Genomic DNA, 18677 nt, shown 5'->3' on the forward strand with positions numbered 1-18677 from the left:
CCTCAGAAAGGTACTTTTAGGTTTAAGATAGGTCTGTGATATCCATATGGCTTCTGTACCATAAATAAATTGGAATAAAACCCTTTCTTTTCCTGTCCTACAGATACCGGGATAATTACTCCCGAATCTAACAGACCCCTTATAGACTCATTTAGATCTTTAGATATTTGTCTGTCTTTTGCCCATTTTGTTGCAAAAAACCTTCTTGGGGCTAATCCTGAGATGCTGATAACATAGCCTTTTTGTATGATTCTTGTTACCAGAATTGTCTGTGGAGGAACTATCCACTGTTTTGCAAATTACATGAGATGGGCACCTACCTGAGAAGTCTCTGGGTGTATGCCCTCCTTGTCAAACAGATTTATCCTGGACTTTGATACTTTGCTAACCTTGGTCCTAGGTTTACCTCTGATACCCCAATGAAGAAAAGTGCCCTCTTCCTCGAAAAGGACTAACTATACTGTTGTTTAAATGAAGGCCTAAAAGACCAAGACTTAAACTGCTACATTTTTTTCAAAGGCAAGAAGGGACTCCTTCCTCCCGTAGCCTCTGAAATTCTTTTGTCTACTTCAGGGCCAAATAATAATTTGCCTTCAATAGGCAAATTTTCCAGAAATCTCTTTGTTTCTGTCTCAGCCTCCCAGGTTTTCAACCACATAACCCTTAGATTGCATTATAGTATCTAAAGCAGCATCACCCAAATACTCTGTGTTGTTCAGCCATTGAGAACAAATGAGACCTTGATGAATCCAACTGGATACCATCCACCAATATCTCAATCCACTTCTCCATAGCATTTGCAACCCAAGCAGTAGCCAAACTGGACCTAAGTGAAGCACCTGCTGCCATAAAAATAGATTTGAGAATACCCTCACACTTTCTATCTGCATGCTCTCTAAGAAATGCACCATCTGGAAAGGGCAGTGCTGTGGCTTTAGACAACCTTGCTACTGGAACAACAATCCTAGTAGGTTACACCCCTTTACACCTTATCTCTATCTGGCATACAATACGTGGTCTGAAACCTACGAGGTACCTGAATATTTTTTCTCAGGTTTAACCCAAAACTCTACAATAATTCCACACAATTGTCCTTAATATCGGAATCTTCCAATATACCATTCTCTTCAGAGGATATGACTCAGAACTCTCGTCAGCAATTCAATTCCGTCTCCTAAGTAACTTAGGCCTTGCAGACCCCAACATTTTTTTCAAGAGAAAGAGACATTCTTTCTAAACCCAGAGCTGTCCTTTCCATAGATCTGGCCCATGAGGGACCCTCCCTCTGAGGCCTCAATCCTGGTCTATCTGTACAATTGTCCAAACGGGCTGTATCTTGCTTCCCAATGTGATTAGATACCAGATTAGACAACTCTTCTTTCATAGCAGAAGCTATGGAAAGTGCACCGCATTGGTAAAATTTCACCTGGTTACAAACAACACCGGCCTTTCCCCCTTTCAACCTTAGGAGCTCATTCAGAGTTGCTAGCAAGCGCTGTGCGCTCGCAAGCAGCCCGATGTTGCTGCACTGTGCATGTGCAGCGTCCGGGGTGCGCGAGCCCCGCTGAGCGACTGAAGTTCAGTCGCTACGGCGCTCGCAACAAGACGGGGCGGCTGTTTATGGTGAGTGACAGCTCGCTCCATTTTGTGGGCGGGTAGGGGGGTGGCTGGACAAACGCAGGCATTCCCTTAGGAACACCTGACATTTGTTGGGAGGTCTAACTGATATCACTACTGATGTTAGTAGTGGACTTCCTGCTCTGTTAGTGCAGGGAGTCCACTCGGCCTTGCGGCAGCCTAGACCCTGCCGGGTCCCTACAGGGTCTCGTCGCAAGGCCGAAGGTTGCAGTTATCACGATGGTCTCCTGGCTGCTCGCACAAGCCGTGGATGGTCTTCCACAGCTTTGCGAGCAGCCGGAAAAAAAAAAACGCCCACAGACCCAGCGAGTGGCCAGCGGCTGCGAGCGGGTTTGAATCAGGGCCTTAGTTTTTGTGGTATTACCCTTTTTAGACTTTTCTATGCAAGGCAATATACACTGTATATAAATTTTCCAGATACTTATCCACCCATGTAGTTCTGAGGAGGGGAGGAAAGGAAAAGAGCTGTGCTGTCATCTCATCTCCTTTTCAGGAGCTGATGAACTGTACCACTGCAGAGGGTTGCTGCTTCTGGCTGTCCTTAGCCAAATTGCTTACCCCAGTGCATTTCCCTTACTGTGGGTAGGCATTGAGTGCATCTGGTCCCATTGACCAACCCTTTACAATATGGTGAAAGAGGGGCTTCTACTGCCAAAAATCCAGCCACCCCTCCTTTGATTATGAGTGTGATCTGGTCCGGCTTCATTTCCTGGATGCGGCTTCCGGGTACCCATGCTGCCTTGCAGCTTCCATGTGTGTGGGGACGGGCCAGCGGTCATCCAGTCATGCTGTCCAAACAACGCATTTCTGAGCGTTGTTCCTTCCTCAAACCTGGGCACCACTCCGAAACGTGTTGTTTGGACAGCATGATCTTACATCTATGGGATTGCACTTGAAGTCCTGATTGTCATCATCCAAATAAAAGCTCATTGCGTTGGTGCCGAAGTGCTTTACCGGGTACCTAAAACTGCTTTGCATAAGCCGACCGCAACAATATCATAGGGTGAGAGACTTTTGCAAATCAGGCTCATTACTTTTTACTTGTACATCGGTGCATGTTATTCTAAGGAAAGTACTTTGTATGTATGTTGAGTCAAGATAGGTTTTTTTATCAGTGAGAAATAAATTTGAGAAAATCTACACTATATTAGTTCTGTAATAATTGATGAAGTACATCTTTTGGGACTGTGGCGCCCATTTCTGCATATATATTTTTTCTGTTGATATCCTATTTTATAAGGGATGAGGTGTTCCCTTATTTATATGTAGGTGGCAGACTGTTTTACAATTTATTGCGCACATGAAGGAATACTACTCCTTTTATAAAGACAATGTGAATTATAAGAGTTCGAATGGGGCATGAAAGTGGGTGCTCGACGCATGGGACATTCCAAAGTGCAGACATTAAACATTCCTCGATCTATGGTGTCAAGTGTGTACCATGCCAGGAATACTTCATGGAAAGCATTACCACCCACAGTGGACAGCGCAGTGGCTGACCACGGGTGCTTAATGACCATGACCAGCGGCGTCTGCCCAAAAATGTCCATGGTAAGAGATAATTGACAATGGCCCAAGTAACATCCACTTTTCAATTCCTGCCTATTGCAACCTCTTTTTCTGGCCTTCTCTCACTACTTGAATCGATACATAACGCTGCTGCCTGTCTCATCTACCTGTCCCACCACTCCGTTTTGGTCTCACTCCTCAGAGCATTTAATTCAGGAGATACCATAGGCATATCCAGCAGGTCAGTGCGGCGTTCTTTAGCCTCTATGGGATATGGGAGCAGAAGGTCCACCAGAGTGACCCTGTTAACACTACTATACCAGACACAGTGCCTCACCTGATGACATCACTAATAGGACCCTGGAGGACTAGCAGATGACTTATAGTTCCAGTTGTTTCTGATGGTAAGGTTCGGGTGTGGAGCAGACCCCATGAGGCCATGCACCCCAGTTGTTAACAAGGCACCATGCAGGCTGTCGGTGGTTCCATAATGGTGTGAGGTGTGTTCACGTGGCATGGGTTGGCAACACATGAACATGTTATTGACTTGTAACAGCTACATTGCATTGCTTGAAGATTATTTGCAGCCCTTCATGGACTTAATTTAACCCTACAACGATGGAATATTCCAGCAGGATAATGCACCATGTCATCGGTCTCAAGTTACCCAGAATTGGTTCGAGGAGCATTCTGGAGAGTTCCGACGAATGGTGTGGCCACCACGTTCGCCCGACATGAACCCAATCAAGCATTTATGGGACTTTGTGGAGAGGTCCATTCAAACCAAAGAATCTGCACCTACAAACATCAGGGAGCTGCAAGAAGCTATCCAGACGGCATGGATCAACATTTCTCCAGAGGTCTTCTGGCCACTTGTGGAATCGATGCCACGTCAAGTTGCTGCACTTCGCTGAGTAGAGGGCATCTATGCCATGACTTTTATGGCTTCAGTGTATGTTTTAGATATTTTATTTACTGCTGCTTTGTGAATTTAAAAACATTAAAACATTGCTTTCAGGTGAGCACAAATACAACCCCCCTTGCATGCACAATGCACTGAAAATCCAAGTTTACATGAGTATAAACCTCCAGCTAGTGATCTGAAACGCTCTGGCTCTTCATCCCTGCACATACTCATTTACACATCTTGCCTACTCTGTCCATTGTCCACGCATCTATAGATGTTACATTTGTCTTGCTAAATGTGATTAAGGGCCTAATTCAAAGATATACGAAAACCCAATGGTTTACATACATCTCTGATGGTGTGAGATCGCCGCTCATGTAGAATGTGTTTCCCGGGTGTGCTGAAGTCAAAGACACAGCTTCACTGTTTCACTTGCTTCAGCTGTGTAAATTCTCCGGTCATCCTGTGTAACCTGAGAGTTCGTCAGATGACTAATGTGCACGCAGATGATCCGATGCGCAGCAGCCCAACAGAAAAGCCAACAGGAGGCATGTATTTACACAAGACACCTCCTGCAGCATTAGCTATTAACACACAGCAGCGGTGTACAAAGATGTAGCCAATGTGTGATTAGTGTACATCTCTGAATCAGGCCCTAAATATAATCTTGCTATATACTATATAGGAAGCTTTCACAGCGCACACGTTCTTGGTTTTGGTACATGTAAGGTTCATAAAATAAATATATTTACAGACACTTACCAACAATACTAGTTTCATTAGGTCTCTCCACGTTTTATCCACAGTTGAGAAACGCCTGCCTTCTTCTGGCATTTGGGCCATTATATCTGGGGAACTAAATATGGGCTCCAAGTACAACCATGTTGCTTGCACCTTTAGCCACTCATCCAGGATCTCCTGCAGCAGCAGTAATTTGCCTTCCCATTCTCTGTAACAAAAACAATTCATTATATTCAAACTTTTCAAATAAATAAGATCTATGTTAAGGTGTTTGCACAAACCATTGTTTCACAGAAGCATTGTAACTAACTGATAAGTATTATATAACTTTTCCTGACAAAATAACAGTACAGGTTTGAAATATGGTTCAAAAAAGTAATATTAGTGATGTTCTCCTGACAAATGTGGCTACTTGTAGCGGTGTATTATAGTAAAAGCTTTGGCTATAGACAACCTACAGAATGCCTTGGAATAGCGCCAGATATTTGCTTTCAAAAGAAGTTATTTGAAACCTGTTTTTAAAGGCCCCAAATGTCCAACAATTTGAAATTTAGCTTGGATTGTGACTCAGATGTGATAGTCTGCATGATTATATGGGTATTTGTCTTGCTCTTTATTTTATATGTGCCTTCAAACTGTTGACTGCTTCCTTTTCTCCTTCCCTGATCATTTGTCTGTTATCTCACCTTTTGCCAACCTTGTACTAGCCAGGGCAATCGAGAGCCGACAAGAGCTCAGGTAATGGGGGTGTGGCCAAATGTGGGAGATGTGACCATACTATGTGCATCGCTGCAAAGGGAGACATTTGTCCCCCCTGCAACAAGCCCAGGCCCCAGTAATTCGTACCCGCCCCCTCTCGGTACCCCTGGCTACCACCCTCTCTCTCTCCTCCCTAATGTCTTCAATATGCTTCAGCAGCTTTTCTATCACCACCTCACCACTTTACTCTCCTGTCACTCTCTCCCCTAGACCCACTTTCAAACTGGTTTTCGTTTCCTTCACTCCACAGAATAGTGTTTCCCAACTACAGTCCTCAGGGAAGCCCAACAGTACACATTTCACAGATCTCCTCAATATCACAAGAGAAATAATTAGCATCACCTGTGTATCATTTAGAATGTGTCAGTCAGTAATAAATACAACTATGCACCAACTAGGAGATCTGGAGTTGGGAAACACTGCCACAAAAACTGCTCTCACTAATAATGTCTTCACCACTAAATTTATGGGTTACGTCTCTCTACTCATCCTCCTTGACTGTATGCGAACACTGATACCGCAGACCACCCTCTCCTACTTCAAACACTCCACTGTTTTTGTCTCCGTGACTCTGTTCTCTCATGGTTGACTTCCTACATCTCTCTTTCTACCACGTCGGTGTTCCCATGGGTCTGTTCTTGGTGCCCTTTTCTTTTCCCTCTACAATTTTTCACCTGGAGAGCTTATTGGTTCCTTTGGCCCCCCAGTATTACCTGTAATTCAATGACACCCACATTTACCACTGCTCCTCTGACCTCTCTCCCTCATGTCGCCAACAGTTTTTCTCCTTGTGGATGTCACAGGGCTTTCTACAACTCAATAGGTCCACATCAGGACCCAATAATTCCTTGATTCCTCTCTCTTTTCACTCCCTGCATCCAGTCCATCTCACAATCATTCCACTTCAACCCTCTAAATATCTCTAAAATCCAACCCTTTCTCACCTTGAATGTCACCAAAACTCTCATTTATGTACTTTTCAATTCCTTGCTATGGCAACCTCTTTTTTGGCCTTCTCTCACTACTTCAATCAATACATAACGCTGCTGCCTGTCTCATCTACCTGTCCCACCACTTCGTTTTTGGTCTCACTCCTCAGAGCTCAATTCAGAACTCCTCACCCTCACATATTAGGCCCACAATCATGCCACTCCCCACTACATCTCCAGGCTCATTTCTGTTCACACTCCCCTACTCATTCACTGACTGCTGTTTCACTTTAACTCTTGTCACCTACTCTCACAACCACATCCAAGATTTTTCCAGTGCTGCCCCACTGCTCTGCAATGGTCATTCAATATCAGACTCTCTTCCAGTATCCACACCATCAAACAAGCCCTTAAGACTGACTTCTTCATAAAAAGGCTATCAGCCCTTAACATAATTCTTTGACCTCCAAGTTCACCCTTTTGGATACACCCCTCCCTTAAGACTGTAAGCCCAGAAAGGCAGGGCCCTCTTTATTTGTTCTCTACCCCACCAGTGACCTTGATCTTGTGTGTATGCCCACTTGTTATGTACAAGATCATTGAATGCTGATTTACTTTCTACTCAATATCCCCCTCCCCCTAGTGTAATTTTATTACTTGTTTTTCTAGCCATGATGTATTAGTATACCCTTCCCCTTAATTCCCTATTTTCTCAGCCTTGCATTCATTTGTATTATTTTGTTAATAGCTATCCTTTATTATGGAATCGGTATGAAATACCGCCGGCCGCATGGTTGCCGCATGGCCGCCGGTTCGATTCCCGGCAGCGCCTGGCCGACAACAGCAGAGTTCCCGGCAGCGGAAGCCCAACAGCGCTGGAAATCCCGATCGTGGATAGATAAGTACTAACTAACCTAACCTAACCCACTAACCCTCCTTAGGGGTGCCTAACCCTAACCTCCCCCCCAAGTGCCTAACCCTAACCCCCCCCCTTCCCCGCTGCCTAAACCTAAGTCCCCGGGGGGGTGCCTAACCCTAAGTCCCCCCCGGATGCCCTAAACCTAACCCTCCCCCCCCCAGCGGCTGTCCGCTTGCGGCACCAGGCATCCCTTCGATTGGGATGCTGGGCGCCGGTCACCCGGCTTCGGAGAAATGTCAGGCGTCTACATCTAGACGCCCGGCATTTCACCGTCGCCGGGATATGACAGTCGGGAAGCCGGCTGCCGGTATTAAGGCAGCCAGCTTCCCGATTTTATACCTTTATTATACCATTGTTGTACAATTTGTTATCTCTGTACATTGCTGTAAACACCTTGAGGCACCTTATTAAATCAAATATAATACTGTCCACTTTGCAACTTTTATGCCCACTTGCCTGCTCTGATGGTTTGTGTACACTATTGTCTCAAGTCTTTCCCATCTGATCATAGAGATCTGTCCCCAAAGTTTTACATGTCTGCCTTTGCTTCGTCTTCCATTTCCCTCTTGTGACCTATTTTACTTGCTTACCATCCAAGACTCCTGATGACCACTGTGCTTGTCTTCCATATTTTTTTTTTGCTGTATTGTTTGCCCGCATGTTTATAACATGCCCCTTTGTTTGTTTTCATGTCCCTTTCCCACATTTTTTTTGAATCCATGCCTCTTGACTGGTCAATTTGATTGCCAGTCATAGATCTTTGCTTGCTACCATTGTTTGTCCCCTATTTCTATTTTATGTTCTATTTATTTGTCCATATGTATTTTCTCTGCCTTCATTTATCTTCAAAATCTTTTGAGAATGCCATGCAATTCAATCTCTGCAAGATATTGCTATATTATTATAATTATTTTTAAAGTATACAGCGCCATCAAATAACGCACTACTGTATGGAGAATATGTCATCAGTCCCTGCCCATTGGAGCATACAGTATAAATTCTCTAACAGATACTTGGGTCCACAGTTTACTCAGCATCCAATTAATCTAACTTTATGTTTTTGGAAACCCAAGCAAACACGGGAGAACATAGAAACTTCACTCGGATAGTGCCCTGGTTGGGAATCAAACTCATGACCCAACACTAAGTCGGCAATATTAAACACTGTGCCACAGTTTCTGGGCTGCTAAGAGAAACTCAGATGACAGAGGTGCCTTAATTAACAAATGGAAGCCTAGAGGATCCATTGCATGTAGTCACCGCCCATGTGATTCAAATCACTACAACAATGGATTCTCTTGAACATTTCTAGTAAATTAAAGGAATATTGAACCTACAAATGTATAGGGCATAATTTACCTTCAAGTCTACAGACTGTATACATGTATAGGAAACTAGCATTCCTTACTTGATTTCATTTTCAAAAGCTTTAATGAAGGGAGATCCTCTCATGGTTTGTGTTTTAACAATGTGGTCATCTAAGAGTGTCTGAATATCATCAACTGATGATAAAATATAGGTTCCGGTTTCTCTATAAGGAAGTAGTGTGAATTCCATTTTATCCCACTCAGATATCATTTTCTCCATTGCCTTTTCAAGTGAATATTCCTTGCTTGCAGATTCACTAATGCTTTCAAATTTGTCCAGATATGGCTGGAGTTTCAGGTCTATAAATTTGGTTACATTTGTGTCCTCTTGTGGCTTAATTGGATAGCCAACAATAGATGACATTGCCTCCCAGTGTCTGTCTCGTAATCCAGGATTACAAACAATCTGAATAAGTGGTAACATTTCTTTGAATTCTTCTACTTTAGTTTTGATTTTGCTAGTTAAAGAATAGGCATTTGGAGAATTGGTAAATGTTTTTTCAAGCTTATACAACACTCTCCAGTAGTTTCCTACATCTTGTTCTACAAGATCAGGGTTTACAGCAGTATATGGTCCTTCCATCCAATTTTTGTATTTTGTGTTGAACTCCACTGTAGTCTCATAGAGTCGCAGATATGGATTTAGGGAATCCTGAACTTTTTTTCTTTCAGGATATTGTGAAGCTGCCCAACCAAATGCTTCTTCCTCTGCATTAAGTTGATCAACCTGAAATGATACATCATCACTGAAAATTAAAAAATCTTACTGACTATAATATAACATCACAGTGGCAGACTAGGCATAACTTTATGCTATACATCTGTACAATCTACAAGCATCATAGGAAGTCTATGAGTGCATTCCCATTTGCATTCTTTGGGTCTCATTACAGGAAAGTAAATGAGCAAAGGTACAGCACAAAGTACAATGGCTTGTAAATCGAGACAGCAACTTTTGTGAAAGAGGCTGGTGGAGGGAGCTGGAGACAGTTAGAGCATTTTTTGTTAAGTATGAAGTAGGCCCGCCACCAGTGCAGACTTACATAAAGAAAAACTATTTCATTTAGCAGAGTAAGATTATTGAAATGAGGGGTGTTTAGATGGAACATTTTTGGGCATTCCTGGCTTTTGCTATTTTCACTCCCAAAAACACGAGAAGGTTCAAAAGAGGTGCAACTGTGGCCCCCAGTTTTAGCTAAAGAACTACATTTCTGGATGCACTTTGTTCAATGTAAATTTAAAAAAAAACATAAGTGTTACTTGGAATACAGACAGTCCTGATGTCCTATCACTCTCATAATTAATTTAAGTCATATATAAAAGTACATCTTACTGAAAACTTTAATTCAGTGAAAGGGAGAGTTCCAAAATGGGCAGAAGTTGGCTTACAATGGGACGAACACTTACACGTTTGAGCAGTTTTCTTTTTCATACTATACCATGACCCTGCAAACTTAAGCACACTTCTACTTTGTGGAGGGCTCTCCCAAATAGCAGACAGTATACATGCATCTTGAAGTGCACTTTGTGCATCTATCTGTGTGCATCAGTGCAAACTAATACATTTGTTCAACACTAAGACTAACCAAAAGAATTGTACACTTACATATTCAGGGCCTGATTCTGTAAGGATCGTAATTGCAAAGCTGTACTCAGGCAGCTTTACAAATGCGATCGTTTGCAGATATGGTAATGCACAGGAGGCATGACGCCCCCTGTGCATTACTTAACTGAGCTGCGTTGTTGAACGCAGCATCGGTTAATCTGCATACCATGGGCCGGCTACGCTGACCCATAGGGTCCCGCCGCAGCTTAGAGGAAGAGGCCAGGAAATCTCCGTCACCTGATGAAGATCCTGGCCTCTTCCCTGCCCCCCCAACGGCGGCGACATGCCTCCGTTTTGGGTAACGGCGGTAACAGCCTGTTGCCGCCCCCTCCCCGCCCCCAAACGGCAGCAGACTGTCAATCACTGACAGTCTGCTGCCAGTTTGCAAGCGGACTCGCAGAACGGATCTGGCGCCTGCGCAGATTCCCAAACATCACAAATCTTCACTAAATTTCCTCAGTATCACTTATCAAGTTATTATTTCCATGTGCCAAAAGCCAGTGGATTACAATAGTTATCTATATAATAAAAATATATATCAAAGATTATGTAGTATGCACAGACATAACTAATATGGGTAAAACCCTTAATACCACCTTTCTGGGTACTCAATAATTGGGATGCTTTAAGTGTCCCAATTGTCTGATGTTTAGGTATTTAAAACCTGGTACCTCCTTCAATCACCCACTAACAGGTGAGAAATTGAAAACTAAACATCATCTCACATGTGCTAGTAAATTGCCGGGAAGACGGAACGTCAGTTCAAGTAGCGCATGGCGGTCCACAGGTCGGCAATTAGATCTGCCATTTCGAAGGGTTCTGGTGACCAACCTGTGCAGCGCCATTTTGCATTAGCCAACCACAGTGTAATTTCCAGATATCGTATAATTGATCAAGTCCCGCCTCTCAAAGCAGGAGGTAATTGTAGTAAGAAATTATTACAACTGGAATCCAAATGGATTCACAAATAGGGTTAAATGAAACCCTGGGTTTACATTGTTTTTTATGATTAATATCTGTTAATCAAATATTCCCACAAGATCTAACTGTTACACATTCTCTGTATAAGTTATGCTTAGACTACTGTGTCATTCTTTAAATATCCATGTGTCTGTCCCCAGCAGCTAAAATTAATTGACGGTACACTAGAGGTCCCTGGTATGGCTAAATATGGTATGTTACCTGAATACTTTTATACCGAATGCATAGATTTAATTATATTTTATACAGATATCTTGCATATACTGTATTGTCCAGAGAATTTCTATGTCGGTTTTGTCTTTGTCTATACAGGTTGAGTCTCCCATATCCAAATATTCCGAAATACGGAATATTCCGAAATACAGAATATTTTCAGCATGACTCAGATAATGAAACCTTTGGTTTTTGATGGTTTAATGTACATAAACTTTGTCTAAGGCACAAATTATTAAAAAGATTGTATAAAATAACCTTCAGGCTGTGTGTATAAGGTGTATATGAAACATAAATGAATTTCATGTATGTACACAAACTTTTTTGGATGCACCAAAATTATAAAAAATATTGTCTAAAATGACCTGCAGGCTGTGTGTATAAGGTGTATATAACACATAAATGCATTCTGTATGTGTATTTTTGTCCCATTTCCAAGACATTTCATTATAATATGAAATTATTCCAAAATACGGAATATTCCGATATCCAAAATACCCCTGGTCCCAAGCATTTTGGATATGGGAGACTCAACCTGTACTTTGTATTTCTTTATTTCTTTGTTCCACATTGGTGTATAAGCTGGTTTCCCAGCAACAGGGGCGCAGACTACTGACGTGACACCCCCTGCGACCATTATTTCCGAAAACGGTGGCGGTGGCGTGCAGGAGGTCCGGTGAAGGGGAGCAGGGCCATAGCTAGGGTAGTGCGGCTGATGCCATCGCACAGGGCACCACAGGGCAGGGGGCGCTGTTTGGGCCTGTCAAATTTCTGTCTATTATCATTCTCACTTGTAGCTTCCTCTTATTTCATCCCCAGCATCTCCTGGCCTCTCCTATCTCTTCCCTGGCCCTTCCCCATGAAGCCATGGCCCTTTTTTGGATGCATTATGTCCCTTTAAAAAATGAGGGGGGCGCCAATGCTCTTTCTGGCACAGGGCACCAAAAAGTCTAATTACGGCTCTGAAGGGGAGCATATATGGTGAGTGTGTTTTATTCATTTTTGTATACTCTGCTGTGCCTGACTAAAGCAACGCTATTGAAGGCGTAAAACGTTGCCAAAGAAGTCATTGTAAAGCCTTGTAATTTGAGATGGGTGAGCCGAAATAAATATCAATAAATATTCCAGCATTCCACTGGTAAATTTGCGGGCACCCCACACAGGATTCATCTATATCACAGTCAGTGCCGGTATTAGAGATTGTGTTTATATATATATAGTACTCTGCAAAAGTTTTAGGCAGGTGTGGGAAAAATGCTGCAAAGTAAGGATGCTTTCAAAAATAGGAGTGTTAATAGTTTATTTTTATCAATTAAAAAAATGTAAAGTGAATGAACAGATGAGAAATCTAAATCAAACCAATATTTGGCGACACCACCCTTTCCCTTCAAAACAGCATCAATTCTTTTAGGTACACTTGCACACAGTTTTTGAAGGAACAAGGCAGGGAGGTTGTTTCAAACATCTTGGAGAACTAACCACAGATCTTCTGTGGATGTAAGCTTGCTCAAATTCTTCTGTCTCTTCATGTAATCCCAGACAGATTTGATGATGTTGAGATCAGGGCTTTGTGGGGGCCATATCATCACTTCCAGGACTCCTTGTTCTTATTTACGCTGAAGATAGTTCATAATGACTTTTGCTGTATGTTTGGTATTGCATGATGGAGAAGTACCTGCCAGTATTTCTCAGCATTTGAGGACACCATTAATCCTGACCAAATCCCCAACTCCATTTGTTGAAATGCAGCCACAAACTTGGAAGGAACCTCCACCATGCTTCACTGTTGCCTGCAGACACACATTATTGTACCGCTCTCCCTCCCGTTGGCGAATAAACTGCCTTCTGTTACAGCCAAATATTTAAAATTTTGACTCATCAGTCCAGAGCACCTGCTGCCATTTTCTGCACCCCAGTTCCTATGTTTTCATGCATAGTTGAGTCACTTAGCCTTGTTTCCACTTCGAAGGTATGACTTTTTGCCTGCAATTCTTCTTGTACCTGAGTCCCACTGGTTTCTGAGCTGATGCACTAAGTTTCCTTGGTCAACCAACGCGTCTACGGTCCTCAACGTTGCCCGTTTCTTTGTGCTTCTTCAAAAGAGCTTGAACAACACATTTTGAAACCCCAGTCTGCGCTTGGGAGACCTTGCTGATGCAGCATAACTACCTTGTGTCTTGTTGCTGTGCTCAGTCTTGCCATGAAGTATGACCTGTGACATGAAACTGTCTTCCATAACCTCACCTTTGTAACAGAGTTGGCTGTTCCTCGCCCAGTTTTAAGCCTCCTACACAGCTGTTTCTGTTTCAGTTAATGACTGTTTCAACCTACATATGAAATGATGATCATTATCACCTGTTTGGTATGATTGGATTAATCATACACCTGACTGTAATCCTCCAAAATCCCTGATTATGTGCAAGTGTAGAAGAATTGATGCTGTTTTGAAGGCAGAGGGTCGGTCATACAAAATATTGATATGATTTAGAATTCTCTTCTGTTCATTCACTTTGCATTTTGTTAATTGAAAAAAATAAACTATTAACACTTCTATTTTTGAAACCATTCTTACTTTGCAGCATTTTTTCCACACCTGACTAAAACTTTTGCACAGTATTGTATGTGAGGTGTTTCAACTGAACATTTTTATATCCATATTCTGTGATATTTTAAAAGGTTTTCTGTAATTGTGTTTTTCTTTATTAATTATTTTAAACAATTCTTACTGACCAAACAGCAGATTTTTAGGTTGTATGTATTTGGATTTATGTTTTATTCATTATTTTTCTTTAAGCTTTGATACAACATTAGTGTAATTCTTTGTAATCAATGTTTTATCTGGGGCATTTTAAAGGTAGTTTACCATGTATGTTCCTTTCTCCCACCATTCTCATTAAGTCAATATTTTCTCAGAATTTGTTTAATTTGCAAAAGCTGGTGCCATACATAAACACTGACATCGCCAATAGCTTTGGGCTGCACTGTGCACGACTATTATTTAATAATCTTTGTTCTCTTATACAGTCTGCTCAGAAAATATAACAGTTTGTCAATAAATGGGGTAAATATTTGAACATTTAAGCTAGTAAATAATTACAACAAATTAAATGACGGTGACAGATACTGACCGCTTGATTATATAAATAAATGTAATCTTTTAGTTTTGGACCAGGGATGTTGTTCTTTCTATAAAACAGAAAGATATAAAGCAATACCAACCTTTTCAAGCGCTTGGTCCAATTTAGAGTTCAGTGCTTGTGCCTTTTTCAGGTATCTGTTAACTTCATTAATATCACCATATGCTTCAAATTCTTCAACTTGCTTGCCATAGTTTTCCAGCTCTTCAATAAATCTCTCACATCGCAGCTATTAGGGAAATACATTAGTGAAGTTAATCAAAGAAATGTGTATATAAAGCTATAACAACAAGACTCACATAAGATTTTGTATACATTATTTAGAAAATTCCAAAAAAGTTGCTATTATAAAAGTTGTGATTAAATGTGCTACATTTAACTGTCATCTCTGCCAGCAGAGATGAACTGATGATAAATTCAGTTATATGTGCCCAGCATATTGATCCACATTTATATAATAGAATGGATTCATTTGCTTCCTTTTTTTCCTCTTGTTCCAAACTCAAGCCTTTGGAAACTCCCATCTTAAAATTCTGCACTTGCCCCTGGAAGGATAACAGCTATTTCTAACTTCCCCCCAAAAAATAATAATAAATCCTTTTAATTAGAAACCAGAACCAATAAGTAAACTTGCATACCTTTAGTCCTTCTTGGTACTGTGCAGTCTTTTCTTTTATTATATTTCTGTGCTCCTCAAAGACCTCTCCCATTCGGGCATGCCACTGGAAAGTACTGTTGTTCAAACGAATGTCTGCAGGGGACAGAGTGACGTAATCTACAAGGAAAATTAAACGATTTTTGGCTTCTACAAGACTCTGCTCCAAATCCAGTATATCTTCAGCTTCCACTTTTTGAATGTATTCCTAAATAAAATCAAAGAATATTAAAACTGTAGTACAATTTGTTGAAAAATAACCAAAGTAAAGTTTTTATAACTAAATATGTTCATGAGGACACTAAAAGACACCATACAGTGGCAACCTACAGTGACTCCCAATGTTTTTGCAATCTACAATACATAGCAGATTCAGATCTGTTCTGTGAAACACAACATGCCCAGACAATGTAATTTACGTACTGTTTACATTTTATCATCATTGTTCTCAAACTAGAGTACGTTATTATTGTTCCTGGAAATTCAATATTTGGCAGGGAAAGTGGATATGCACATAAACACAGATAATAACTTATTTAAAAAAAAAATTAAAAAATACCTTCAACTGCATGAGTTCATGTGTATTTGGGGGTGTACTTAGAGCCTTTTCTGCAATCTTTTCAAATTTGCTGCACAACCTGTTAAAAAATTGCACATCTTTTAGTACTGTAAAGAATAGGTTACACTATTCAATTAAACATCTTAGATTTATTTAATCTTACATTGTTTGTTTTCTTTATGTACCTTCATGGATTGTATGGTTGTGAAATGTAATTGTTGTCGTTCCATGCTGTCACACAGAGCTTTTATTATTTTGGCTTTATGGACTAACTAAATGATGTAAAAGAGCTAGTGATGTTAGTTTGCAGACAGGTCCACTGAAGATTTAATTTTAATATCTACACAATGTCCAAGGACTTGCATTCTTTCCTAATGATTTTTAGTATATATTTATGTAGAAGTTTCATTTAATTTTCATAATCAAGGAGCATGTATTGCTTTTTATTTAAATATTTGCTATAGACAAAAGCATTTTATTTTTCTAAAATAACATTCTATTTTATGTTCAAATAATGAGTAATGTGAATGTTTCCTCTTCTCATATAACATAATGTCTTTTAAAATTGGAATACTTAACAGCTAACAGCATGAAAGTACAATAAATATAACTTTCAAGTGTATAGGGAAACTGATTTACTGCTTCACTATTTAGCACGTCTTCCAGGAAAATCCTTGCAAACAATTTCTCTGAGCGTTTTCCATAGTGAAGAAAATAAAAACACAGAATACCACCAGGAAAATATATTTAATTATTATAAGAAAAAAATCTTGTAACACAGTACGTAACCGAAAACAGGTTACTTAATAATTATCTCACCAGGAGAGGAAATATACAGTAAGTATCTCCAGAACTTACCTTCTGTTTGTCTCCTGGTGATCTTTAAACATTTTCTCAATCAGTTTTCCACAAATAGCTTCTGACCGCTTTGCCAACGCTCTGGTCAATTCATCACAGTGGAGTTCAAACATCCCTAAGCGAACAGACTGAACAAAACAGCATCACCTGGTTTATAAGATTGTTTGCTAGTATATTGAATAAACATTCAGAAAGTGTGCACATAATCTCAAACAATTTAAATATTCTAGGAATAACTATAAAATATTTATATATATATATATATATATATATATATATATATATATATATAAATATATAATATATTATATATTATTATATATATATAGTACCAGTCAAAAGTTTGGACACACCTTCTCATTCAATGTTTTTTGTTTATTTAAATTATTTTCAACATAGATTGATACTGAAGACATCAAAACTATGAACACATATGGAATTATGTTGTAAACAAAAAAGTGTTAAACAAATCAATATATGTTTTATATTTTAGATTCCTCAAAATAGCCCCCTTTTGCTTTGATGACAGCTTTGCACACTCTTGGCTTTCTCTCAGTCAGCTTCATGAGGTAGTCTCCTGGAATGGTTTTGAATTAACAGGTGTGCCTTGTCAAGAGTCAATCTGTGGAATTACTTGCCTTCTTAATGCATTTGAGACAATCTGTTGTGTTGTGCAGAGGTAGGGTTAGTACACAGTGGACACCACTATTTGACTACTGTTGTAATCCATATTATGGCACCAACCACTCAACTCAGTAAAGAGAAACGACAGTCCATCATTACTTTAAGACATTAAGGTCAGTCAACACGGAAAATTTCAAGAACTTTGAATTTATCCTCAAGTCCAGTTACAAAAACCATGAAATGCTATGATGAAACTGGCTCTCATGAAGCCTGCCCCAGGAAAGGAAGACCAAGAGTTACCTCTGCCGCAGAGGATAAATTCATTAGAGTTACCAGCCTCAGATACCGCTACTTAACTGCACCTCAGATTAGAGACCACATAAAGTCTTCACAGAGTTCAAGTAGCAGACAAATCTCAACATCAAATGTTCAGAGGAGACAGCGTGAATCAGGCCTTCATGGTCGTATTGCTGCGAAGAAGCCACTACTGAGGATGAACAAGAAGAAGAAGAAGAGAATTGTTTGGGCCAAGAAACACAAGGAATGGACATTAGACCAGTGGAAATCTGTACTTTGGTCTGATGAGTCCAAATTTGAGATTTTTGGTTCCAACCGCCGTATCTTTGTGAGATGCAGAGAAGGTGTGTGGATGGTTTCTGCACGTGTGGTTCCCACTGTGAAACATGGAGGAGGAGGTGTGATGGTGTGGGGGTGCTTTGCTGGCGACACTGTTGTGGATTTATTCAAAATTCAAGGCACACTTAACCAGCATGGCTAGCACAGGTTTCTGCAGCGCCATGCCATCCCATCTTGTTTGCATTTACTGGGACCATCATTTGTTTTTCAACAAGACAATGATCCCAAACACACCTCCAGGCTATGTAAGGGCTACTTGACCAAGAAGGAAAGTGATGGAGTGCTACGTCAGATGACCTGGCCTCCACAATCACTAACACAAACAGAATGTGTTGGGATTGTCTTGATATCTGGAGAACGAAGCACACGTGCTATTGCAAATTATTTCAACCAACGTGAATCAAAAATGCCACCCATTACTCACAGTGTACTTGCAAAACTCCTTGGCAAATTTAAAGAAAATGGATCAGTTGCAGATAAACCAAAAAGTGGATGACCAAAAATTGGTACAATTGAAGAAACATCAACTGCTGTGCTGGCATCATTTTCAAAGAGTCCACAACTAGGCACTCGTCGACTGTCTTGTGAATGTGGGGTTAGTTATACGGCCATTTTGAGATTTTTATTTACATATAAGTG

The 18677-nt window shown here is 40.6% G+C and overlaps 1 protein-coding gene across 1 annotated transcript in view; it reads right to left on the minus strand.

Annotated features, from left to right (window-relative positions):
- DNAH7 (dynein axonemal heavy chain 7) overlaps positions 1-18677 on the minus strand; it is a 482851-nt gene that overhangs the window by 370612 nt on the left and 93562 nt on the right. The window contains exons 11-16 of the mRNA XM_088451023.1: positions 16779-16906; positions 15921-15999; positions 15345-15569; positions 14789-14935; positions 8811-9496; positions 4817-5003 (exon numbers count right to left, since the gene is read on the minus strand). Coding sequence (XP_088307149.1) covers positions 4817-5003; positions 8811-9496; positions 14789-14935; positions 15345-15569; positions 15921-15999; positions 16779-16906 — 1452 coding nt within the window. The remainder of the gene's footprint in view (positions 1-4816; positions 5004-8810; positions 9497-14788; positions 14936-15344; positions 15570-15920; positions 16000-16778; positions 16907-18677) is intronic.

The sequence above is a fragment of the Taudactylus pleione genome, unplaced genomic scaffold (genome assembly GCF_031769625.1).
Source record: "Taudactylus pleione unplaced genomic scaffold, aTauple2 ptg000536l, whole genome shotgun sequence".
Lineage (NCBI taxonomy): Eukaryota > Metazoa > Chordata > Amphibia > Anura > Myobatrachidae > Taudactylus > Taudactylus pleione.